This window comes from Tympanuchus pallidicinctus, unplaced genomic scaffold (genome assembly GCF_026119805.1).
Source record: "Tympanuchus pallidicinctus isolate F22 unplaced genomic scaffold, pur_lepc_1.0 scaffold44, whole genome shotgun sequence".
Taxonomy (NCBI): domain Eukaryota; kingdom Metazoa; phylum Chordata; class Aves; order Galliformes; family Phasianidae; genus Tympanuchus; species Tympanuchus pallidicinctus.
In genome coordinates this window covers 787,109-814,594 of record NW_026294763.1, presented here as the reverse complement: position 1 = coordinate 814,594, position 27,486 = coordinate 787,109, and the positions used below count along the sequence as shown (strand labels likewise).

At 40.6% G+C, this 27,486-nt stretch overlaps 2 protein-coding genes across 11 annotated transcripts in view; one reads left to right on the top strand and one right to left on the bottom strand.

Moving 5' to 3' along the window:
- Window positions 1–27,486, bottom strand: part of LRRTM4 (leucine rich repeat transmembrane neuronal 4) — a 422,410-nt gene that overhangs the window by 145,181 nt on the left and 249,743 nt on the right. Inside the window, exon 10 of one of the 10 annotated variants that reach the window (XM_052702303.1) lies at window positions 17,508–17,698. The exons of the other annotated variants lie outside the window; for them this stretch is intronic. Within the exon in view, the coding sequence (XP_052558263.1) occupies window positions 17,645–17,698 (54 nt within the window). The 3' untranslated portion in view covers window positions 17,508–17,644. Of the gene's footprint in view, window positions 1–17,507; window positions 17,699–27,486 lie in introns of those variants that run through there. 10 annotated transcript variants of the gene reach the window in all.
- The window catches only part of LOC128090180 (cytosolic purine 5'-nucleotidase-like), a 587,975-nt gene continuing 572,444 nt past the window's right edge, over window positions 11,956–27,486 (top strand). The window contains exon 1 of the mRNA XM_052702312.1: window positions 11,956–11,962. The gene's annotated coding sequence lies outside the window, so the exon portion shown is untranslated. The remainder of the gene's footprint in view (window positions 11,963–27,486) is intronic.

Sequence of the window (27,486 nt, the reverse complement as noted above, 5' to 3'; positions counted from 1 at the left end):
ACATCAAAAAAGATGATATGCAGTGCAAATCTGTAAGTCACTCTGATTGCATTTACCGCTGATCCCAGGAGATATCACGTCTGTCGCAGCTGTCAATAATGCTGCTCTCTGCTTCCTGCAGAACCTGGCTTTGCCTCTGGGAGTTAAAGGGGAAAAAGGTAATGTGTGCAAGATGCACTGTGCCCAAGATAATGGAAATTCAGTAGCACTCTGTTAGTGTAGCTCTTCTCTGTTAGCTTATACCAGTAATAAACTGCTCTCCAGTGTAATTCTGGCAAACGAGAATAGAAATGGAGTCCAGGATCTGCCTGGTTTCTGCCTCAGTTGTGCAGGAGAAAGAGCACAGGCAGATGCCCCTACCTAATTCTTCCCATTACACATTAGCACAGAGAACAGGTACTCACACGCACCCTTCTCCTATGCATAGGGTTAAATGGGCTCACAACCTGGAGGTTGTGAGCTAAATAACTTGAGGTAGTTCAGCAACAGCCAGCAGTCTGTGCTGGGTGCAGTTCTACTTTCCAATCCACAGACTTCTACGGGAAAAAAGCACAGCTTTTTAAAGATTCCACAAAATTGCACTCCATTTAAGACCAGTTCAAAGGTATTTCCTTACCGGTGTAATAAGCACACAGGAAACATATAGGACATTGGAGGAATGAAAAGTCCATCTGTGAGTGAACTCTAGAGATGAGTCTGAGAAAAAATAATGAAGTTTAGCATGGCTGTCTCTCCCTGCAGACTAGAAGAGAGAGCTGTGATTTGCTGTGTGCGTTTCCTGTTGACAAGTAAAGCATGTAGTGGAACGGAGGGCTCCTGCCTCCATTTAGCAGTGGGCACAAAGAGGTTGTTAGAACACTTTGTGATTAATGGGTCTTTCCTCTCTGTTTCTGATAGCAGGTAGCAAGGCTTGTCTTTGGAGAACTGATCAGTGTGAAAAGTCTGGTCATGCTCTGCTAACTAGCAGTCATGTAATTCACTAAGTAAGTCCTGTTTGTGAGATTCAGCTACCACCTGCAGCAAATTGGGCTTGACTTATTTTGATACTGAACATCAGCAGACTGGTTCTACTTGAAGTCTTGGGTTTTATCACGTTGTCACATCTTGCTTCAGATGCACCTCTCAGAGCCTCGCCCCAGCGCCTGCAGAAGCAAAGGGAGATCACAGGGGCAGGTAGGACAATTCCCTTCTCTACTACTTCTATTAACACTGCCTGAACCTCTCTGCTTCTTTCAACAAACAAAAACCTTTTGAATTAGCCTTCACCTTCTGTGTCAAAGACCTACTTTTCATATTGCAAACCGGCACCAGGGTCTTGGTGATGGATTAATGGTTGGATTAGAATCATAGAATCACTAAATCAGTAAGGTTGGAAAAGACTTACAAGATCATCTAGTACAACTGTCCACCTACCACTGATATTCTCATTAAGACATGTCCTTCAGTGCCACATCTACCCTTTCCTTAAACACCACCATCTCCCTGGGCAGCCTGTGCCAATACCCCACCATTATTTCTGGTAGAAAATTGTTTCTAATATCTAACCTAAACCTACCCTCTTACAACTTAAGGCCACTATCCACATCCTATTGCTGTCAACTGGAAGCAGAGGCCAACCCCCCCTGGCCACCACCTCCTTTCAGGGAGTTGCAGAGAGCCATACAGTCTCCCTGAGCCTCCTCTTCTCCAGTCTGAACCATCCTAGCTCCCTTAGATGCTCCCTATAAGATTTGTGCTCTAGACCCTTCAGAGCTTTGCTGCCCTTCTCTGGACACACTCCATAGTCTCAGTGTGTTTCTTGTAGTATGCAGCCCAACACTGAACACAGCACTTGAGGTGTTGTCTCACTTGTCTCACCAGTGCCAGTACACAGGGAGGATCACCTCCTGCTCCCGCTGGCTGCACTAACGCTGATACAAGCCAGGATGCCACTGGCCTACTTGGCCAGCTGGGCACACTGCTGGCTCATGTTCAGCTGAGAACTGACCAACACCCTCAGATCTGTTCCCTCTACACAGCCTACCAGCCGCTCTGCCCAAGCCTGCAGCAATGCATGGGGTTGCTGCGACCAAAGTGCAGGGCCTGACACTTGGTCTTGTTGAACCTCATCCCACTGGCCTCAGTCCATCCATCCAACCTGTTCATATCTCTCTGTAGGGCCTTCCTACCCTCCAGCAGGTGGACATTTCCCCCACAGCTTGGTGCCATTTGCAAACTTACTGAGAGTGCACTCAATTCCCCCATCCAAATCCATCTTAGATAATCTTGTTCTTTCTAACATTAATGATACCAAAACACACAGAATCAACTTCTAGCACCTCGAGGGGAGAAGCTACGGGCAGGAGGAACCAAAGGAATAAATCCCGTCTCAGACCACTGGCCTAAGCAATTAGCCATGGTACCAAAGGAAAGGCAATAATTACTGGAAGATACATTCTCTTGATTTCAGTGTGCCCAGCCTTGTCAATATTCACAAAGTTCTCAGTGACCAGTCATTCAGAGCAATCTACAGGGAGAAACTGATAAAGAATACCCCATACACTTGTCAAGGATGGGCTCCTGAAAAATGCAGCCATTAGCAGCTAAATGGATATCTAAGTAACTTTTTCTGTAAGAATTAATTACTTGAAAATGAATGCATACAAAGATACAAATGCTCAATTTAAATATGAGGGGACAGTACATAAAGAGAAGGGGAGACAGGAGCAGGCTCATCAGAATTGCAAACTGCTAACTGAATAGCCAAGGAAAACAGGATGGTTTATATTGCAGCCCGTGCTTGAGAAACACTGGGCAAAAGATGTGATACAGGTTTATATGTAAGTGAACAAGTGAGATGATATAGCTAAGAAAAATGCTCCCAGGACACACAGTGTCTCTCCTGAAGATGTTCCTTCAGAAATGTTCTGAGGTTAAGTACTTTGTTTTGCTGTTGCCAGGTTGGGAGCACAGAGTGTTTTCCAGCATACAAATAAATTCAGAAAAAAAATTAGACTGTCCTTTCATATTTGCACAGTGCTCAAGAGACTGCAGTCATATCAGCTGGAAACTGAACACTAGTGTAAAATAAATTAAGAGCTGCAACAATATTTCAGCTGCTGAAAACCATATGTTGTTAATCTTAGCCTTTTGCTTGTGTTCTTAGTTTCAGAGGTTAAAATTTAACCATAATTTGCATGATTAATAACTGCCTTAGCATCATGCCCAATAATATATTTCAAGTTTAAGAGACTTGAGATAGTTTCCAAAGAACTGCACAAGCAAAGAATACTCCTAAGTCTCCCAAACCCCAAAGATGTTGGTATGGGAAGGTTAGCCCACGGTTCCCTTCAGAGTTCACCCACCTAACTGCTACAGCACCAGGATATCCATGCCCATCACCAACTTGTGGCTCTGTCCTTCGAGAGAACTAAGCCACTTCAGATCCTCCTCATGTCTTCAACAGCTCATCCAGAGGAATTTTTCCAAAACTTGAAAGCACGGTATAATTGAGAGCTACAAAGCATTTTTCAACACCATTAACTAGAATTAGCCCAGTCAAGCCATTGCACATTTACTGCATATATTTTTCATACATAAAAAGCAGAGGGTGGATAGAAGTAATGCTTGGGATATGCCATGCAATATAATTTTAGTTGTTTTGATGTAGAAGGGAAAAAATAGAATTAATTCAAAGGATGGTATTTTAGGCTGTGTTGCTGTGCATGAATCCAAGTGCAGCAAGTTCCTCTAAAAATAAGCCTGTGCAGAAGAAATTAAAAGAACAAAAAAGAAAGGTTGGAGGTGTGATGAAATGACTAATGGTTCTATAATAAGTGAGCAGCTTTCAGTTAGTTCCATCATATATTTGGTTGTTATTTTTGTTAGCGGATTTTATGCAACCAGCACTGCAGCTGAGAAGCCAATGCTGACTATTCGGTTGTGTTTCACGTGTCATAATTACTACATTTCTTATTACCAGAATTATGATGAGTACAAATCATTATTGCATTACCAGGCATACATGAAACAGTCTTGACCCTGAAAACTAATGAATATGATTAACAGAACTTGAGTCTGGATACAGCTCCATGTCCATGCCAAGGTGGTTTTGAGAACTTGTATGAATCAGGAGTGTTCCTCCAGGATTTTACCTCCAGTGAACAGTTCAGTGACTCCTAAAAATCAGAAGTTCCCTAGAGGTGTGAGTGTGCTTTCTAACTGTGGAGCATATTTACAGGAGTTATATTAACGTGCCTCACTTAAGTACCTACCTTTACCTGGAGTAAATTCTTGCCCAAACAAACCCAAAAAAAGGATTGGCTTCAAGGTCTTGGATCATGAACTCAAGGTTTCAAATCAGATCCTTAAAAGTGAGCACTGAATGCAAACAGTAAAGCAACACAGGAATACTGAAGCAATCCAGGTGTAAATCACAGAGTCATAGAATCGTAGAGTCATAGAGTCATAGAATGGCCTGGGTCAAAAAGGACCTCAAAGATCATCTAGTTTCAACCCCCCTGCTGTGAGCAGGGTCGCCAACCACCAGACCAGGCTGCCCAGAGCCACATCCAGCCTGGCCTTCAGTGCCTCCAGGGATGGGGCAGCAAGGCTTCTCTGGGCAACCTGTGCTATCTCGTGGCCACTGCAGTCAGCATCCGTCAGAGCTGTTCAATCAGGGAGTGAAGTGGGTGCTGACATTCAATCAATTGCAGTGAGACAAAGCTCTGTTATGTCAAACAGGGCTTAAGACACATACGATGGCTGCTGCCAACCTCTGGAGAAGGCTGGGGTGTTTGCCAGCTTCCATTGCACAACAAAGATACTGCAGAGCCATCGTGTCGCACCCAGGTTGCCTCTCCAGTGCCAGTCAAAATAAAGAGCTCAGCCTCTTTTCTGCATCACCTCCTGGCTCTGGGACCCCTTTGGGATGGTGCTGGCAGAGGTCGGACCCGGTGGACAACTCTTTGGGCTGAAAAAGTGAAAAATGTTGGGAATTTCCTGCCCATGCTGAGCAGGCAGAAATGTTCTCCCATGGAGTTTTATGAGGCTGCGGATCCTGGAAAGGTATGAAAGGCAGAAAGGACTGATCAGCAGAGAGGGAAAACCTGATTGGAAGGAAGTCCATCTTGTTGAAGCCTTGTGGTTAGAATGCCTCTGAAGGCCCAGGCATGATTTTGACCCAGGGAGGTGGTGAAACCTCATCAAATCCAGCACTGCACACTGAGGACAAGCATTATTAATAAGGGAATAAGCAAGAGCGCTAAGATTTCCCATCAGTAGCTCTGTTGACTTATGTTTCCTCACTGACTTTTCCAGAAGTTCACAGCAACCTTTCCATCAAGGTTTGAAAATACCAGTCATCCTGCAATAACCTTGGGGGATTAAAATAACAATCCTAACAAGGCATTGCCATGCCCACTGGTGTACAAAGATGCACAGAGATTATTTTAGCCGTGGCATTAGCAAAGGAAACACAATTGGTTGATTTCTGTTGCATTCATCGTTTATGTTCATACACTGATGCCAAGGGTAGAATTGGTCTTAACATCCAAAAAGCACAAAAGCACTTCGACATTTAATTAATTAGCTATTCAGCAAACGGGTAAGCTCTGTTTCTGAAAGTCCAATTTGGAACAGTGATAATCTAGTTTTCAGAGATTCTGGTTTTGTCAACCTTGAAGTTATCTAGAACAACTTCTTGAAAACCTGAAGAACACTATTTTCAAATATTAAACACAAACAAGTGGCCATTGGTTCCTATTTAAATGCCTACAATGGCTGGACTTCAGAAAAAAGTCTGAAAAAAGTCTGAAAAAAAAATTTTTTTTTTTTAATGAACAAAACCAGTCATTTCCTTACTACCACACTATAAGCAAACACTTTAAATCCTCTTGTTGTGTTTCCAGCTGTAAGAGTGTAGCCATGAAATTTTGGCCATAACCACTCTTTGCTTTGGACTGCTCTTCATAGATTGAGAACAATATCTTATTCTTCTCTGCAAAGTAGCCTAGGGAACAACCCCTACTATTAATCAGATTGAGTGCTTTGAAATCTGAAGATAAAACAGTTGCAAGCAGCACAATCCATTCTCTTATTATATCAAATCACTTGAGGAAGGATGTTTTTGTTTTTATATAGAACTTTCAGTATCACATTCAACTCAAGCCCTCCCCCAAAAGATCTGGCTTATAGTGATGGAAAACAAGATTTTCATTTATCGTCCAGTATGTATCAAGGTGCTTAATTATACTGGAAATACTCTGTTACGCCACATACAGAATTTCATAATGTTGAATATGTAGCTCAGTCATGTTGAGTTTTTTAAACTCATTTCTCTTCCAATCACCTACGTGACTTTTCAGACAAGGTCAGACATCTGTTGCCTTCTGTACAGGACACACTCCCTGACAACACATTACTGTCAAAGTGAAACTTAGGTTCTTCTGACATCCAAGCATTTCGAGGAAAACTTCACATTTTGCAGTAATTGCCTTCAGATTCAGAGTTTACTAGAAAGAAGGAAAACTTGTTTTTCTTTCTGTGGTCTGTTTCAAAGCGATATGCTCACCACTGTTCTATTTTTTGCATAACACTTCTTAAATTGAGTATAGCATGAGTGAGAATACTCATGTACTTAAGTTCTCCTATACTAGCTCTTGTATTTCTCCTCAGATCAGTATCTAAGCTTCTTCCAGCAGATGATATTAAACAACAACATATTAAACTCTTTTAACAACAGTCAACATGGGTAGCTCTGTCTCCTAATACCAGTAACATAAATGCTCTGACTTACATTCCCAATAGAATCTATCTACTGCCTCGGTAATATATTTTGAATGTTTCTGTATGTGTAAAATGCCTCCTATGGTGCCCCTACCTGACATATTTTTTTTATTTTTATTTTTATTTTTATTTTTTTAAAAAAGAAAAATCAAAGAATTGTTTCTGATGTATTGAAAGGAAAATGGCCACATCTGTGGCAGTTACTCATTTCCCCATAGGAATTAATGCTCAAAAAAATGGAACTGGCCCTTAGAACAGGCTTGCCTTAGTATCAATGAACTTTACTCATAAGTATTTTTAGAATAGAGAGAAAAGTCCTTATTGCTTTGCAAAGATTGAGTCTTCACAGCCAATTAGCCTCAGTGCAAATTAATATGAATATAGAGCAGTGAGCCACGCATTCTAGGACACCATTTTGGCAGCTCCTAGGATTCAGTGGAATTATAATGGCAGGGTTTTCACTAATTCACAGCAGAACTAATAAAAACAAAATACAAAGCAAAACAAAAAACACAAAACACTCCCCCAAAAAATCTGCTGTGAGGTTGGCACGTGGCACTTACCTGCAGAAATTAAATGCTAGATCCAGCTGACACAGAAGTCTACAAGATGCCTATGGCATGCTATGTAGACTTCAAATGGAACATCAGCTGTTTTTGCAAAAGTGAGCAACAAAAATAAAGCATAGAATAGAGCAAAGCCGAAGTGCTTGTTAGTGTGTTGTAGGAGAAGCAGAAACATAAGGGGAGGGACAACACAATGGGAAAGAGGCTGGCTTGGGGAATGAAAGGAGTCATTGTGCTGTAGGTCACCTTTCATGAGCTGGAAAAAAAATGAACAAGAGAAACCTACTGCCTCTCAAGCACTGGAGAGGGGCTGTCTTCACCATTCCTGCTAGGTAAAAAGCCACTTCTAGATTAGTACTAATTGACACTCTCAAACGTAAAGCTGATGCCAAACACCAGCTCAGTTCTCTGGGTCTGAAGAACGGGGCTGGCTGCTGCTCCCAAACACCATCAGCAGAGCCACCTAGCCAAGAATTAAATCAAGCAGTATCATGCTTGAAACATTCAAACAACACAAAGCAAGTCAGAGCTTAGCTATTTAGTATGACTGCAGATTTTCTATCATTTTAAGCCTCCTGTCCATTTAGATTGAATAAAAGAACACCAAAACCAGTTGGAATACTGGAATCTGTTCCAAACGGCTTAGGTTCTCTTGAATAGTGATTCAAAATCCAAACCCTGTGATATTCTCTGAGGTAGCTTTTTGATTAACATTTTACTGAGAAGCTCGTGTTATGTTTAAAAATGGGACTAGACAGGAAGGATAACAGCAATACAAGATCTGTAAGTCCCTCTCATACAGCACTTGCCTTCTGACTCCATCCAATGCTGGATGGCTAGCTGGAGGAAGCATAGGCAATTTCAGTGAGAAACAAGAGCAGCCCCTCATTATTTCCACCATTCACCAGCTTCAGACTGATGGTTTTCACCTGGCTTAATGGTGCAGGTGAGACGTGGAGGCAGTGAGCAGGGCTGCAGCAGAGCAGCCACCTGAAATGTCTGACACGCTATCTGTCTGCCAGCAAGCATGAAACACCTATTAAAGAGTGCTGGTACCTTGAAGGACAGATAGTTTTATTCTTATTTTAAGCTACCTCATTATTTTAAGGCAAGCCGTGTAGATGGAGAAGCATTGCACAAACTAGTTTGCAGCGGTCTTGATTACAAAGCAAGCCTAGAAAGGATTAGAGGTTAAAATTGGCAAACAAACACTACTATACCAAGTGGTTAGAAACAGGAGTCTGTACATCTGTAAAACCAGAACTAGATTCTTTTAACAATGCTTGAAAATTGCATACAATTTAATGGCAAAGAAAACAGTAGCAATCCTAAAGTCTTTTTTTTTTTTTTTTCCTGACCCTTCGAAACAAGTTTTTGTGGCCCACCAAACAAAAATAAGTGACTGTGGGCAAGGCTGAAGCTCAGTGGATTCTATGCTGGAGAGCCAGGATTCAACCTTCTAAGGCCAAACCTCTTGGCACCATATAAAACACAATTTGAGCAGATAGAATTCTGGGTTTCAGGATGGACCAATCTAATAGTCAATGCAGACCGATTAGTAGTCAGAAAGCAAATTATTTCAAATGCCACCATATGTGGAACAGTTTAGTCAGCTGCATTATTTTTTGTCCTGTGACAGAGACTGGAATTTCTAGCAAAGGGAGTTTCTTGGCATTGCTATTGACAAAACACTTGTAAACTCATTCTCTGCTCTCTTCCACACCATATCCTGTGCTTGTGTGCACAGACAATGCAATTATATGCAGGAAAGGAAAGGATGGAATGACCCTCTGCATTTCTGCATCTCACTTCTCAATCTGTAAAATAGGGGTAATGTTGGATTGTGCTGCCTTGTTCCTAATGGCTTTAAGCTCTGTGTAAGAGGATCTATCTTTTACTCCTGAATCCTATGCACACATTCTCAGCTGGACACTACTTTAACACACACATTAGCTAATACATGTACCATTACTGCTCAGCCTTGTTCTGCAACCCAAAGCAAAGACAGTATCCTCTCTTCACTAACATTTTTATCTACTGCAGTATCCAAGTTAGTCCTTTTCTTTATGACAAGACTGTCATAAGCAAAATACAACTGCAAAAATGTACTTACTTTACTCTGCACACAATACTGCGTAATTACTGTCAAAAGCTATTTGATTTAGTGGCAGACGGAAGAAGGACTGTGCTCAGTTCCAGCCAAAATACTTTGTGGTTGTTGGCGGTATTGGCAATTTTCTGGTTCAGTACCTAGCATATATATGTATACGTATATATATACATATATAATGTTGTCTGCTGTGAACTATGTTGGAAACCAGGACAGGTTCAAATTTACTATCATTTTTTCATCAAACACCTATGAAAAAATGTAGGTGACCTTTCAGACGTTATTCCTTTCTATTTATCTTACATTAGATTCAACATCCCTTCCAATAATCATGACTTCTTGAAGTACTAATTGCAATTCTGATTGTTCTGACTAATCATGTACATGTCTTTTGAAAATACATTATTTCTACACCTTGTTGCTTTCTTGATTTCAAAGCCATCTCACAGTCATGAGTTCCAAAGAATGACTTCATGTTACATAACATGAAAAAAATACACTGAAAAGCTTTTGTTTTAAATGCTTCTTGTCAGCTTCTCAAAATGTGCCATTATTCTTCAGGCTTTTAACTGAAATTCAAGTACTACAGAATGCTTTAACAACCTCCTTGATGAGCAGAGACTTACCCTTAATTCAGAGCATCAGGAATTGTATGTCACATCATGAGCTGATGCATGTTCTCATCAGAAAGATCTGGAATCATGCGAAACCTTCATAGTGGCTATCTGCATTTTATCCCCTTTCGGTGCTATTTTAGAAATGAATCATTATAATTAGCCTGTGGTATTGGTTAATTACCACGCAGGCCAAAAGCAGGATCTTTTCATGAGCAGGAAACCTAAGCACGGTACAACCTCATGTTTTGCCCAGTGTTGAATAGGAAGAAATTTGTGTGCTGAACTGTAAATGATCAAATGAGGTAATTTCAAACACACCTCTGAACTCCAGTCGCACAGCACAGCTCCCAGTTTTTCAGAAGCAATGGCTGATCTTCACCTACAGACACTTTCTGTTCCTCGCTTTCTGATTTTTGTGTACAATATGCAAGGCAGCAGTTCCACGCAGATGATAACAGATCATTTGCAGCCTTCCCTGAAGTGACTAATGGATTCAAGCCATTCAGCACAGAGAGTACTGAAAATAAACTGGATCAATGGAGTAGAAAGAATGGAGTTCTATAATCAGATTATTTGACCCCAGGCGTAACAGAGAGCCTACCTCCCTCTGACTGAGCGTTGGCCACAATGCATCCAAGATGCTGAGCAAAAGGACACAGGTAGTTTGTCATTTAATGAAAGAAAAATTGATGAAGGAATTTTAAGAAGCCAAAATGATTTACATACTCCTATTCTACTCTCATTCAAGGGAAATCACATCCTTCCTTCTTTTAGCAGCCTCTGAAAAAAAATTAGTGCTATTGCAAGCAGTTCCTTGAGAGCTCAGAGTTTCCTTGTGCACCTACAGAATGAGCAGATATCCTTCAGATTTCACCCTTCTGTCATACCCAGCCCACCTAACCACTATTAAATGTAAGAAAAACTGTCCTGCTTGGGTTTTGTTCCCTCTCCCTCCCTTCAAACTCTGAAATGTCTATACAGAGTTTCTTTTAAAAAACAAAAATATTGTTTTATCTACATCTCTCCAGCTGGAATTTGGAACTAAAAAGATGAAAATATCTCATGAAGGGCTCTTAAGATATTTCTGTTTGTGCTCAAAAACAAGGGAGAGCAGAAATCCTGCCGGAAAACTTATTCTGAAGTTTTCCAGCCTTGAGTTGAACAGCTGCTAAATTCCAAACTTCTGAGTTTCAGCTCCCAATGCCTTGCATGAACCTGATGGAAAAAGACTAGCAAGAGCTACCTTCAGAGTCACATATGCATCCCTGCATCTGGAACCTATTTCACAGCCAGTCATGCAGCACTTGGAAAGGAAAACTGAAGCAAATAGAGAGAAATATTGCAGTGAAGGACTACTGGTTTTTTAAAGTCTGGGTAACTGAGCATGTCAGATAAGGGACTTCACAAAACCATGCAAAGCTGACATGAACATCTCCTTCTCTGGAGACATTCAACACCCATCTGGATGCTTTCCTGCTCAACATGCTGTAGGAAACTTGCTTTATCACCAGGTTGGACTGGAGGGATCTCTAAACGTCCCTTCCAACCCCTGTGATTCTGCACGAGCAGCATCCCAGCCACCATTCCCACCTCTGTGCTGCCCCTGTCGCTGCTGGCACAGATGGTGCTGCAGCTGCACAGTGAACCAGATCAGGGAACTGGTCCAGCTCAACAATTTTGTATGTGTTTTTCAGAAATAACCACCACTGTGATCCAATAGGAAATCACGGGCTCATCTTGAATATCTGAAAGTGGATGAAATTGTTGTTTCTAAAATCTATTTTCTTTTAAAACAAAAGCAACTTCTTTGCCCTTAAACAGATATAAGAGCTGACACTGCAAACCACTAGCCCAAACAGTGCCTGTGCAACAAGCTCCCTCACTGTGTCATCCAGATACATCAGTCATCAGCTCGATTACTCCATGTTCAAGTATGGCCCAACCAGCAACATCTTCATTTGAATAAGAATGTCTTGATATAGTTCCAAAAATGCAAATTACACAGTATCTACCTCAACGCTTTTTAAAATATACAAACCATGCCATGGGAGGCGCAGGATGGATATTAGGAAAGATTTCTTCTCCAAAAGAGGGATAATGCATTGACACAGGCTGCCCAAGGAGGTGGAGGAATCACCATCCCTGGAGGTGTTCAAGAAGTGACACTGAGGGATGTGGTCATTGGGCATGGTGGGATGGGGTGGGGTTGGACTTGGGGATCTCAGAGCTCATTCCAACCTCAATGATTCTATAATTCTGTGATTCTATCTGTAGAAACTGTATTTCATACATGGGTAAAATCACATTTAAATAGAAGGAATATAGGAAATTTTCCTTTTCTCTTTTCTGCCCACAGCCTACTTCATTAACTAGTTAAATCCACACAGCATTGCTGCAGCTGTACTTTTTAAGGTTTCATGCTTTTTTCCCAGAGTCCTGACCAGTGAGATGCCAGCACTCACCCTGCTGTAATTCTGGCAGTGCATACAGCTTTGCTGGATCTTGGAATTTATTAATCTGATCCAATTCACAATGAAAACAATGCAGAGACTCTCATAAAAATGATCTGTTTGACTGCTGAAGTCAACAGATGATGCCTTAATGCAGTGCCAGTGCCTGACTTGTGAGCACGAAGCAGCTTGGGATCCATTTTGCTTCTGGAAATGGCCTGATGCTACAGAAACTGTCCTGTTCCTCCGACATCAGCCCCATCTTTTATTTTAATTCTCTTTTCCTTTTCCGTATAAAAAGTAAATTGTATTAATTTGGTTTTAATTAGCTTGAGATTGATAAATCTAAGCTTTCAGCTCTAACATCTGTGGAACCACAGTGTTTGTAACAGAGCTTTTAAATTCATTATGAGAATAACATAAATCAAGTTTACACCTGCTACATACTGAAACTCATCTCATTTACGCTTAACCAATTTAATGGTAGCAATATTACCTTCAAAGAAAATTGCAGACTCTTTTTTTTCTGCTCAGCCTGGAAATGGCATGTTCAATGTATGAAAACATTTGGCAGCAAATTTACGCAGTGCAAGAAGAAGTTAAATAAGAACAACTTGCAAACCTACCATCAGAGCTGGCGGGCTCTTCTTGCATTCTTCCAAGATCTGCAGATTTAAACTACCTTTGGTTTCCTGGAATACATTTAAACCCATGAATTCTGAACTACTGGATTGGGGATTAGATATTTACCTTCAGGCTCTTCCATGACTGACATGCACACAGCTCAGACTGGCTGTAATACTTCCACTCCATGTTCAAAGTCTCCTGATTAGATCTGCTCCTGCATTTCCCACTCATTTCATTTTGCAGTGCTGTATTAGCTGTAACTTAAAACATTCATCTAAAACATGATGTCCTTTAGAGATGACATCAGTGTTTGTAAAACTGCAGGTCAAAACACTCCCTGTAGTAAATTAATGGATAACTTATGTAACACTTAAGTATCATGCTTTTATTAAGCAACATTTCTAATCTGGAATGAGTGTACTGAATTAAAAACACTTGTTGACAATGTGCAGTGAAATTCCCTAGAACACAATTCTCTTATGAGATCTGAGTTTCATTGTTAATAGCAAAAAATGATTACCAAGATTTGCACAGGGAATAAGTAGAATTTGGAAGAGGACCTACATAAATGACTTCTACTTTGGGTAGAAAACAAGTAGTCGGGTGAGTTAGGAGCCTAACTTCCATTGACGTAATGCTTAACCTGCAAAGAAAAAACGGGGCTTTTTTTTAAATCTCACCCTTCACCTCTGAAAAACCTTTACCTTTACTTGCCTGAGTCCACCACCATTAGCATCAGTTATGCTCAGCTTTGAACACAATACTGGGATGTGGCTGACGTGCTCGTGCTTAGTCACTATCAGCTGAAAGGCTCATGAATGCATGCCATGTCCCTAGAACACATCTGAGCCCTTCCTCCTCCAAGCTGGGTTTGTTGGGATGGATCTGGAAGCAAATACGGGCTATGCACAATGGCACATAAAGGAATTACTGAGAACCTCTGCGATTATATATATATCAATCTCTTCTATTAAAAAACTCAGTATACATTGTTTTTCACAAGAAAGACTCTTTTCAACCATGATTAATTTGTAAAACAGCTGTGTTCTGCCCATGCATTGTATCTGACCTAATTATGGTAATGTGCATGGAATAGATTTGATTCAAGCGCCACAAACCATGGCACTGTTAATCATGTACAGTAGTGTGAATAAAGAGATGAACATGTTCTGGCTCTGGGCCACCTGGTAGAAATGAAATATCTGTGCTCTTACCACATATCACCACTCACTTAAGGATCTTTAATCAAAACATTTGACCTCGCCTCAGATCACTCATAAACAGTCCAACAGCGTAGGCTTGGTGCATTTTTTGTGTATTTGTTCACATGGGGTGTAGGATGTAAAACACTCCTACATGCAGTGGTAGCAGAGAATTAAAAAAAATACTGAATTCCTATGAAAGTTGGGCACCTGTCACTCTCACATATCTGGTAAGTGGAAATTCTACCTTTTAATTCCATGCTAAGTGATGCTGTTATTCCCCAAAGGTTGTTTAGATGCATTGTTATTTTTTTTCCCCCTCAACATCTTTAGAAGCAGTCATTAGAACTAAGGTACTAAGATAATGGCCCATTTTTAAATAGTGCCTTTAATAGCTCCAAACACTATTAACTAGCAAACATATCACAGAAAACACTGGATATTGTGATGAACATGCAGTTGGTTATTAGGATTAAAAAAACCACACAAACAAACAAGTCTAGATACAAAATTGAGCCTAAATTTCTCAACTCGAAGTAGAATTATCTTGGGAATTATTTTCTTCATTATAGGATTTGATTTTTCATAATTATTTTCTACTACTCCAATATTGGGATAGCAACTGTGAAATCTAATAATGTAAAAATCTAATAAGTGCCAGGCTGATTTTTAAGATCAAAACATTCCTATAGAAAAATGAACATCCTTTCAAGTGCAAAAATATTCTGCTTTAAAGTGCAAACTAAAAATGGGATTTTCACTAGATTTTTGTTTGTTGGTTTCTATTGCCCGATCAGTGATGTATATGTTGAATAGAATGCTTTGTATCCAAGTTTTGCTTATGACACTGTTTTTCCTGAAAAAACAAAGACCAAACTGCTCAACTCATTTTTCTCAGCCCTCTTTTTCAGTTTATGTATATAAATAAATATATATATAATTATATATAAAATTGGGGGATTATTCTAAAAATCATGTGTGGGGATTCACAGCAAAATACCTTTAAATTGGAAGATGGTAGATTTAGACCAGATCTTAGGAAGAAATTCTTTATTATGAGGATGATGAGATACTGGAACAGGTTGCCCAGAGTGGTTGTGGATGCTCCCACCCTGGAAGCATTCAAGGCCAGGCTGGACGGGGCTTTAAGCAACCTGGTCTAGTGGAAAGTGTCCCTGTCTATAGCAAGGGGGTTGAACTAGATGATCTTAAAGGTCCCTTCCAATACAAACCATCCTATAATTCTATGATGACACACACATTCAGGGAAATACTGGTGGTGTGAGAGCTGAAACAACAGAAGCCACAAACCCAAACCAGGAGCAGGGCTGTGTGAAAGGCATTTCCTTAAGGCAATTCAAAAAGGAGTCACTACCTAACCCATTTTGCAGTTATTCTAGCAGTTACTGCAGCACACCTCACAGCATCATACTGGGGATCAGCATTGCTGATTTCACTTTTTCCAACCAAGAATTTAAGGGAATGCTTACGATAAAACACATTAAAACTGGAGTCAAACATATACTGATGGGATATATTAACATAAGGCCTCAATTGCTTTATACTGAACTGTTGAATAACATCCTTGAAAGCCATGCCCATACTGCTGATCAGCAGGAAGGTTTTCCATTAATCAATGATGCTAAAGTCTTATCCGCTTTAATTACTTTGAAAGCTACTATCCTTCAAAACAGCTTCCTCCTTCCTTCACACACGCAAACACCCAAACACACACTTAAAACACCCAAAACATATTTTTCTCCAATACCAGGGTATTTTACACCAAAATTCATCTCTCAGTGAGAGAGATGGTTTCCTGCCACCTTATATTCTTGAAAACAGTGTTGAGAACAGAACACCAATAGGCTTACTGCAGCTTACACTAAGCTCGTCTACTTACAGCAGCAATTTCCCCCATTTCAGTGGGTCCCCTCCTTCTCTTCCCCCACGATACATCCTCAGAAACACCTCAATGAGATAGCATTATGCAAAAGAGCTGTCGCTGCAAAGCACTTTATTATGCTTTGCCTGATTATGCTAATTCTAACTCTATGAAGTCACTTTGCTTCCTCTCTTCCCTTCTCCCCTCAGTTCTCTGTGCTGCTAGCAAAGAGTTTGTATTGAAATGGGGAACATGAATGCAGTTATGAAACAGAACAAATTAAACAGTACAGTTGCGATTACTTGTCTTTCATAAGACATCGCATATGTTGCAATAGCAAAGCTACAGAAAGTGGCAGCTTTACCTTATGCACTATCTGCTCTTATTTTTCAACTATTAACATCATATGTGAAGGAATATGGTGACTGCCATACTAAGGGATCGGATTTTCATGAAGTCCACAAGCCTGAGGCCATATGCCACTGTGCCTATTGTGGGAATGCAGCATGCCTCGAGTCTGCATTGCTGACCTGGGTCCAACAAAGTATGTGGGACCATAAACTGAATTTGGGACTCTGATTCTAAGAACACAGAAATGATGTCTGCATTTGTAAGCACCAGAGCCTCCTCTTCTCTAGGTTGTACAGCGCCAGCATTCAGCCTGTCTTGAAGGAGAGATGTTCCATCCTTGGGATCATTCCTGTGGCCTTCCTCTGGATGCACCCCATGTCTTTCCTGTACTGAGGACTCCACATCTGGATGAAACTCTCCAAGTGAGGTCTCATGGCGCAGAGCAGAGGGGTGAATCCCCTTGCTCACCCTGCTGGCCGCACTTTGGATGCAGCCCATGATATGGTTGGCTTTCTGGGCTGCAAGGGCACAATGCTGGCTCATGCCTAGCTGCTATCCACTAGAACCCCCAGGTCCTTTGTGGCAGGGCTGCACTCTATCCTATTATCCCCAGCTTGTACTGTTAGTGGGGGTTGCCATGACTCAGGTGCAAGACTTTGCATTTGGCTTTGCTGAACCTCATGAGGTTCCCCTGGGCCCAGTGCTCAGCCTGCTGAGGTCCCTCTGGATGGCATCCTGTTCTGTGGGTCTGTCAGCCGCACCACACAGCTTGGTGTCACCTGAGGGTGCACACAAACACACTGTTTATGTCACTGATGAAGATATCAAAGACCATTTGTTCCAGTACTGACCACTGAGGGACACCACTCGTCACTGATCTCTATCCAGTCATTGAAATACTGACAACCACTCTGACTCATCATGTCACTGATAAACGTGGTATCAATAAAGGCCTGAATCCTTGGGGTCATCTAAAGGTAGGGCTGAACTCACCAGCAGCACGAAGGTGGATCATGACCCTGAAGCAAACACCCAACAGCAGCCTATGTCAGACAAAGCCTCAGAACCACTCCATCACAGGCAGCACTGCTCCTGAAACAGAACTTCAAGTCTTGTAGTAGGAGAGAACTGCAGAAGGAACAAAAAATACCGAGGACTTGGTTTCAAACCTCATGAGGGCAAGGGATTTGCTGATGGAGAAGACCAGTCCAGCCATGCCCATGCTCCAAAGGAGGGAAGAATATTCCTGGCAATTTGCCCTCAAATAATTATTTCTCCTGGCCTTTACATATGACAACTGGTTTATTTCTGAGGCCAGGTACGACATGTGCCAAACAGGCACCTGAGAAATTTCACCCTAACTGAATTTGAAGCCGTGATGATCATAAGCACTTCAGAGGAAGGAAAGTGTTGCAGAACCTGCCACACATCAAGGAAAGGGGGAAGTGATTTTCCTCCTGGTCTCTGCAGGCAACCAACAAAACCCCTGAAGGATGGGATTAGCACAGCACAAGCATGGTGCAAAGGGGCAGAAATACAGTTCCCTGACAAAGCATCTTGTAATACCAATGCATTACGTATCTAAGAGCTTTTATCAAAAGCTTTATTATTTCTCTCCAGGAATTCTCCTGCCCTGGAAGAAATTTTTATTTTTAATAAAAATACAGTTTTTAAAAGACTCAGGATCACTGTGCCTGTTGTCCTCCAATCTCTTCTCTAGCTTCACTCCTACACCATCCTGTTATCAAGACCAAATGTAAGGGAAAAAGCAAATCAAAGTCTGATTCTGAAGCTCCAACACAAGACTGGCATGGAGATGAAGAAAAAAAAAGATTCTCTCTAACTCCTCTTAGCAAGAATCACTCAAAGCCTGCTCTTACTTGACTGCTTTCCCCCCTGAGGTCCCTGCTCCATCAATGGCTTCCCACAAATACCAGTAGAGTTGTGCCAGACATTTCTAGGAGACATGCTTGCCCTTATCAATGGAGAATGCATTACTCCTTTGGGAACGTCTCAGCTAAGTAAATTTGGTTTGGATCATCAGATTGCATCACATTTATTTAATGCCTGCAACTTTTACACTTAACACAGAGTAATTTCCTCCTTGGGAGAGGGATTTCTTCATTTCCTATACCAAAGGTCCCCATTCTTCACACAGTGAAACCAAACATTCTCAAAGTTTTCTGATTTATTTGTAAAGAACATTTTTCTCATATTGTCCTCTACCTCCTATGAGCTTTCAAGTCATGATTGCAAAATCAATGAAAAACAGACAGCACCTAAGCAAATGTTTAAAGCCCTGAGAGACTTCCAAATTAGCAAGTCTGATGTCATTCCACATCAGACCTTAATTAACTGCTGCATTTTGTGGTCGCTGCCCGACAAGTCTGTCAAGGTGGGTGCTGGCACTCCAGTAATTGTGAAGCTAAGAAATTTATCACCTTCCTTTTAAAATGCACCATTGTCTAATGCATGCATACAAATCACAAATACAGTGCCTTTTACAATAATAAAATACGCCTCAGTATTGAAAAGCAGTGACAAGAGAAGACGGATGAGTGGAAAATGCTGTGTTATGAACGGCATGTGAATTTGTTGTTCAGCAGATCTGTTTCCAAGCTCGTATTGCAACAGCCCATCTGCTTGCACAAACTATCTGTTTTGAGCTCAGGATTCCTGCTAGGGAGGTTCTTAAGAGCTCAAAAAAGGCAACATATGGATTGACAGCAGTTCATACCACACCCCAGGTATGTCCAACGCACAGCCCAACATTGCTGGCAAAGCAGACACCCTCCATCTCATGATGTAAAGGTGGACTGGGCACGCACCCGTCACTCAGCAACAACCAAACCATCAGTGTGCTATGAACACTGCATCGACTGAAACCAGGGCATGGGGAGGGCAGTGCTGTGCAGTGCTGTGCTGACTCAAGGAATGGCGAATAATTGCATGCATTTTGATAACGTTGGCTAAACACAATGCTCTGAACAGCGAAAAATACACAGCTGTGCTTTCTGCTCTGACAAAGGGATTTGAAAATAGGTTTCAAGACTGCAAAGAAAGTAAATCAGAAACTTATGTTTGCAGCACCATTTTCTGTTTGTAGAAACAGATTACCTGCAAATTTTCAAGCAGAATGCATAGAGTTGCAATCAAATATTCAACTCAAAGATCTGATCGTGTCTCTTTACTAAACATTCATAACCTCTATCTTACCAAAGAGAAATATTCTTCGCTTCTCAATCACACCTTATCCATGTCAACATTTTTTGGCCGTATGCACATTCTTAACAATGACTGTCAAGGATAAAGTAAAGGTAGAGCAAAATTTCATCAAAAATCTCCACCGAACACCATGAGAGCTCACTAAGAATTGCAAGCACTGCCATCAAGCCAACCTGATGCTTTTGTTTCATGAAAACAAGGTCACATATCCCACTGTTTCATTTTATGGTTTTGTTCCTCTCCATTTTTTTAGTGCTTTAGGAAAAACATTAAAAAGTAAAATATTTTGTTTCTTATATATTAATGATACTGTATATTTTACAGTATATTTTACAGCTGCTCCGATCCAAAAGTGATGCCTCCTCTTTTATTATGATGGCCCATAACGTCAGAGGCAGATATTGGTGGTATGACAATAGAGGCTGAACCTTCCCAACAACACCCAATTACATGTTGTTTGCATGTGACAGATGACAGCAGAGGGGCAGTCTGACAGAATGGTGTCTGACATGGAAGTGCATATGAAGCAAAGAAGTGGAACTGAATTCTTCCATGCAGAAAAAAAAAAAATGGCACTCATTGACGTTCACCTATGCATTCTGAATGTTTGTGGAGACAAAGTGGATGGGAGCACAGTAAGGCAGTGGGTGGAGTGTTTCAGCAGCAGTAGTGAAAGTGGGTCACCTCCACTGGTGCAGATTTTTATGAGCATGGCATGCAGCTCTTGTTTATTGCTGGTGAAAATGCACAGATAATGGTGGTGACTGTGTTGAAAAATACAGTTTTGCAGCTGAGAACTTGCTCTATCAAATAATGCTACTGTGCTCTTTGTAGCTGATTTAGTTTTCTTGGAAATAAATAGGAGGCATTACTTTCAAAGCAACCTACGTATATGCAACCCAAGACAATTCTTTTTCACTCAATGCAGCCCAAGCAAGACAAAAAGTTAGATATCCATGCCATATCCGTATGTGGTCAAGGATAAGGATTAGCATCTGGAGATACCAGATATCTCCCCTAACAGCAGTCTATCTACCCCTTTGCACACTTCCTCTCTAGACTCAGAAATAAAATCAAACAATGGCATTGATCAGAAAAGAACTGATGTTCTACAGTGTCACTTGCTGCTTCAGAAACCTGCACTAAACTCTCATGTTTTCCCTAAATGAGAGTTTTATGGCCAATACTGATGTTAGCCACAATGTTGTTATTTCCTATTCATTTCTGAAAACATCAATTTGGGAGGACAGAGGAAGTCCTTCACCTTCAGAATACCAACTCCACAAGCAGCACACCATCATGAAACCTGACAGAACAATGATCTCAGCAAGCCTTTAGCAGGATTAAATATTTCTAGGACTTTGACAACTACCACCCTCAAATTCTGCTAATAGGTTTAATTGTACTTCATTGTTGACCCACGAGGTGTCTTGGTGCTGTCTCAAACTTGGAAAACTCTCCATTCTTCATTTTGAACATTCATTGGAATTCCAAATGTTCTTTACTAGCTTGTTTATCAACTGCTTTAGAAGAGCCTCTGTAAATCTGAACTCAAACTGTGGGAACACATTCTCGTCTGTAGCTTTGACATAACTAGTTCTTGCTAAACTGGATTTCCCATCTCATGTTTTATCTCAATCATTAATTAAGGATGGCTCAAAATCTAAATCTATCCCATACAGTCCAAACTTCCTTCCACTTAGAGACATGTTGGTAATTTCTTTGATCCTCCACTACTCTAGCACTGTGGGATACCAATTTTGCAGACCTTTCTAGTGAATATGCCTGAACATCAGATCTTTTCCTTCCTATGAGACAGAAGTCAGATACGTGCTGGAATAGAAAACTGCTTTTCTGCTGTTCAGATGAGTTTCTCTGAGAACGAAGAGGAAAAGGTATTTCTAAAATCTCACTTTACTACACTTAATATTTCAAAAGTACATAAAGACTTCATGGAAAAAATAATTTCTGTGCAATCTCAGCAGTGTTAAGTATCGTTATATAGATGACTCTTGAAACTGATAATTTCCCTTCAGTGTTCACTGAAACAAAGGAAGTTGTCTATTTAAAAGAGAAAGCAAGTTAGGCTGAACCCAAAGGAGATCCAGGAGCAATATTCAGTATTTCCAATGTTTTGCTTGATATTTCTACTTAGCTGTGACAAATTCTATCGTGCTCTTCACATGTCCAAAGCCTGCCTGAGTCAGAACATATGGAAATTCTATCCTAACTGAATTGAACAGATTCTCCCAAAAACCTGTTTAGGGTTGTCATTTTTCCTGTCACTACTGCAACAGAAGGGTAAATAGAAAAAAAAATAAATAAGACACTGGTAATGATAATAGTGTTTCCAATGCCATCCTGATGGCACAAAACAGTACATCTGCATTTGCTGGATTGAATCTTGAGATTTGTATCAGATTTGTAGAGAGTCCCTTTCTGTTCCTAAGTAGTTGTACATGTTCTTTAAAGGAATTTATAATTCATATGCTTTTATCAGCTATCCTCCCATCCTGGGGAAAGGAACTAAATCCAGACTCTGAATTTACGCACACAAGCTTTCAATCACCACCAAATATGTGCTCAAGACTTATTTTTAATTAGCACCTAAAAGAATTAAGATATCTGTGAAATTCTACTTAAATCCCACGGTCTCTCATCAAATACCTGAGGATTTCGGTCTCTGCAATTCACTGCAAGATAATGTGTTGGCTGTAGTTACTTCTGCCATGGAACAACATCAGCAGAGATAATATCTTTATTTATTTCATTCATGTTATTCATTGCCCCTAGACTTCCAGCTCTGTTTTAAAGCTGTGAAGACAAGATGTTAATCATTATCTTTCTGGCAGAGCACAAATTTCACACTTTTTTTTTTTGTCTGGCATAAGGATCTCCACATGAAGCAAGGGGAAACTGGAGCATGTCCTCTCCTCATTAGGTGGCTTTGACTAAAAAGTGGCCATTATGGACTGAGCAGTGACAAGCCAATGTAGCTCTCGAGTCAATTCCTGCACTGCAAAGAGTTGTAAAAGGGTTGACAAATCGAAAAGCAACAAGAAAAAAAGGCAACTGAAGGAAAAAGGCAGGAATTAGGCCTGTATTTCTCAATGTTTTGTGTGTGTAACCCCACATCCTTGTTAAACATAAATAAATCACTTCAAGTTTTGAACTGTGATCAGTTTCCGATGAGAATTGAAGAGAAATTTGAGTCAAGAGCTTGTCTTAATTATAATTGAAAGGAAACAGGGACATAAATAATGGATCGACTGTGAAGGAGGAACTCTCATCCCTCATTGACTACCAGGCTACAGTTGGTGCCCAGAAGCAAAGTATTACACTCTTTTAAGAACCAATTACCAGTTCCCCTAATCCTTGCAAAAATAGCTTCTAAGGGTCTTGCCAGTGCTCTCTCTAGATCCTCAGTTCCCCCCATTTTTACTCTTTGTAAGCAGTATTGGAGCATGGGAATCTTCTGTGATTCAAACCGAGGTAGAACCCAGAAATGTTAATATAATACAAGCAACCATTTCACATACACATACACCAATAAATGATAACCAGCCAGGTTTCAATAAAATCCAATTTTTGCTGTTGCCATGCATATTTATCTGCTGAAGATAGATGCTTTTGTGTTGTTTCGTTCTCTGTTTGTAAATGTTCATCCCTTAAGTGACATTATCCTGGTAAAAAAAAGTGACAGAACAGAGAAGAATGAAGTTAATAGAAAATGAGGTGTGATACATCTAGGTGCAGAATTGATGGTTTAACCAATCTCTACAGATGGCAATAAAGGATTACATCCGCAATGCATTCCAGTCAGTAAACATGCCAACTTGCTCCTCAAGCTCCTGAAACGTAACTGAGCATTTTAACAGCATAAGAGTTTTCTCGTCCACACACCTGGGACATTGTATGCAAATAATGATTTATATTCAGCACTGACAACTTGCTACACCCAAGTGTTGGTTTAAGTGCAGCTACGAGAGAAATAAAGGAAGTTTTGCACTTCCTCATCAAAGGATGCAAATGCAGATAAAACATTGAATGGGCCCCAGTTCCAAAAAGAGCGAGCACTCTCCCTAAAGCAGGAGCAGGCAGTAACTGACTCTTTTCCATGCAAATTCTGTTCACAGAATTCCCTGCTGGACTATTCTTGTTCCTCTATTCACTTCAGGTGGAATGGTTGTTCTAGTAAAACCAACAATAAAAATTATAAGACACCATTTCATCTTTGGCTTCTACATACCCAGGAAACACAGGTGGATAACGCTTTGAAAGGAAAAGAAACTTCTCTTTGTTGTCCTGACAAATGAGTAAGAAGAAAGCATGAGGAGGGAAGCAAACAGCTGACACAGAAAAGAAATGAGTGCAGTGAAGAAAAAAGTCTTAGCAATAGCATCTAGTATATAAGTGCTCATTAGCACAACCTCATCGTCAGCTTCACCTGTCCACAGGTCTAATTTACTTCTAATGACATTAGTATCGCTGCAGTCATCAGCCCAGTGAAATCAGTTGTTTCATGTCAGCAAACAAAGCAAAAATACATTCATGAGTCAGTAGCCAAACAAAAGTGTTTGTGCATACTCATATTCAACAGTGTTAAAGTAACTTTGGTTCCAGCAAAGTCATAGAATCCTAGAATGGCCTGGGTTGAAAAGGACCACAACAATCATCTAGTTTCAAGCCCCTTGCTACGTGCAGGGTCACCAACAACCAGACCAGGCTGCCCAGAGACACATCCAGCCTGGCCTTGAATGCCTCCAGGGATGGGGCATCCACAACCTCCTTGGGCAGTCCCAAAATAATGTACCAGATCTGGAACATAGGTGACATCACAGTCACAAAACCACGTGGGTTGGAGGAGCTGAGATCACCTAGACCAACCTTCCTGCTCAAGAAGGGTGAGCCAGAGTATCTACAAAGAAAATACCTGCTCCAGAACATTTGGGAAATAACTGCCCTGTAGGTAGTTAAGAAAAGTGAAGACATGGTTTAGCAACGGGACTTGGTTGACAGTTCAACCTATGACCTTGAAGGTATTTTCCAATCTAACCGATTCTATTCAGAATTAGGCCATTAAAAACAGCTTGAGCCTCAAAAGCATTTAGGCTTGCTTCTGCCTCTCTGTTTCCACAAGCAAAATAAATAGATCTTACAGTGTGTTCCAATACTTAATAAACTCTGCCTGCCTTAGATCAAGACAGAATGGATTCTAACAATAATTGTCTCTCTGAAAAAAAAAAGAGGCTCTTGCCAGTAACTTCCTCCTATTTCCTCCTATTTGAAGGTTCAAGCTCAGGTTCCTCTATTGATTGCAACTGTGGGAAAGAGGAAGATTTCAAGTCAGTCAAGACTTTTAGAGGTAAAAACCAACACCTAGAGTTCAACAGCAAATAAAGCAACCATTTCTAATCACAGAATACCAATGCTGTATGGCACCGTTATCCTATGTCACAGAAGTGGCAGGACTACATGTTGTGAAATACTGGGGAACAGAGCTGCAGGGAGAAGAACAGAAGTAATACAGGAATGAGCACAGAGCACCAACCAGAACATCATAAAACTTCCAGGTAAAGTTCTTAAGAGAGAACAGTCAAGTCTCTACTGAGCCAAATTCACCCATATCAAACTCTCCTAACCAGAAAAATTCTTGCTTTTTAGTAATGAAAAGGAGCCCTTATTTCAGATATAACTCAATGTCCTCTAATGACATTTACAGAAGGGAAAGACTTCGTGTAAAATACAGGTTTCGGGTTCTGAAATTCAAGAGAAATTCAGCTCACCAGATATAAGTGTTAATCCACTGCAGTTTTAAATAGGATGTTGTCCCTGCTTTGCCTCTTGTCTCTCCTCATCAGAGAATTCAGCTTATATAAGTAAAACTTGAAAATGTACTTTCTGAAGAACCAGTTAAAATTAAAATCTATTGTAATTACAGCTGACTGCAAAGCAGCTCCAGAAGCCCTGCAGTATTTCTGATAGACCTGTTCCAGAGATGGACAATAGTAGGCATGACTATGCTCACCCTATTGATCCCCACAAGTCCCAACAGACTCTGTGCCATCACACACATGTTGGGTAGCAGTTCTGCACTTAAACACAGGATGGGAAGGCCATTATGTGCTACAGTTAATAGGAACATGGGAATGTTGCTTAATTATTAATTCTTGTCTGCTTTATCTGCCATCAAACTGCTGACAGTATTAAAAAGTGTCAAAAATTAGTGATGATTATAATGAAAGGACTTATGCTCCAAAGTCTCATAAATTCTTCTGAAGACCTTGTTGTATCCTAAGAATGCGCATTCTCCTCCAATTAAGACTCCTAAAGCCCAAAGCTGTCACCTCATTTCCACATATATGAGCCTAATAAAAAAATGGAGAGACAACTCTGATGCTTGTGTTTGCCTTTCATTTTTAGGCAAATCCAATAAACTCTCTTTGAGCATACAAGCTGCTCACTCCTGCTACACTTGGTCACTGCAGAAAAAAGCCACAGGGGCCAAAGTCTGTGGATATCTTGGCCAACTCTGGGACCCTTTGGTCCTTCCAGCATTCCCCAAGACTATTTAGGAGTAATATCGACAAACTGAAGAAAGTGAGACAAGACCCAGTACAGATTTCTCCCTGGTTAGAATTATTTTCCAATGTAGAAATAAAATATGACACTAAAAGAAAAACAGTGATTCAATTATTTTAAAGTATGACAAAATTAGGCTGTGAAAGTCAATTAAATCTTGCAGTCTCGAAGGTTGAATTCTGAGTTCTTTGCACCTAGCATATAAAAAAGATTAGTGGGGTTTTTTTTTTTCATTTCTTGAATTTTTTTTAAAGTGCTCAACATGAACTTTATTAATATTTGTAAAGCTGTCCTTCTGAAATCCCCAATCATTATCTTATGTAGGAAGAGAAAGCGAAACAAACCCCACCTCTTATTTTGACAACTCCATGTTAACACTGAACCATCCACAGATGATAACTCACTACCAAAAAACATTAACTCTATTAGCTTGAAATGTTTAAGACATCTTTGCTGAGTCCTGTCCCTCATTACAACCTTTCAGCAGAGCTCTTCAGCTCCATTTCCACTTGGCCAGCACAGACCACTTTCAAGAACTTTTGACCAACTAAAATCTTTAGGAGAGTTAAAGAAATCAAAACTCTTCAAAGGAAAGATTAAATACCTGAAGGCGAGAGCTGATTCAATATGCCCTTAAAGCATGGAAGAATGGTGGAGTTTTGTTTTGTCTTGCCTTGGGCAGTTGAATTTTGTTGTGTATTCAGCACACTTTACAAGAGCTACTTGTTGCCTCATGCAAGAAAATAAGGTGATGGTATTCTCTCAACTACGCTGAATTTTGTGCCAGCTTGACCTAATGCATTGAAATGGAACAATAACATCAATTAAGTCCTCTAAAATTCTTTATTGCATGTGTGCCTTCAAAAAGAGGATGGCCCACCTGTTTGGCCACAAGCCGCACCTTATCAGATTGCTGTTGGGCTCTGTGCTGCACCTCAGACATGTTTCAGCTTTGGGAGATCACCCCAGTTTATGTGATTCTCATCTTCCCACTGAAACAAATGAAACTTCAGTACTAAGAACTTCAGTACTCCTCCAGCTTCATTTTAACCATTTCTGGGGATTTACATCATTGAGCAAGACCAGGATGCCCTTGGTGTCACCCACAG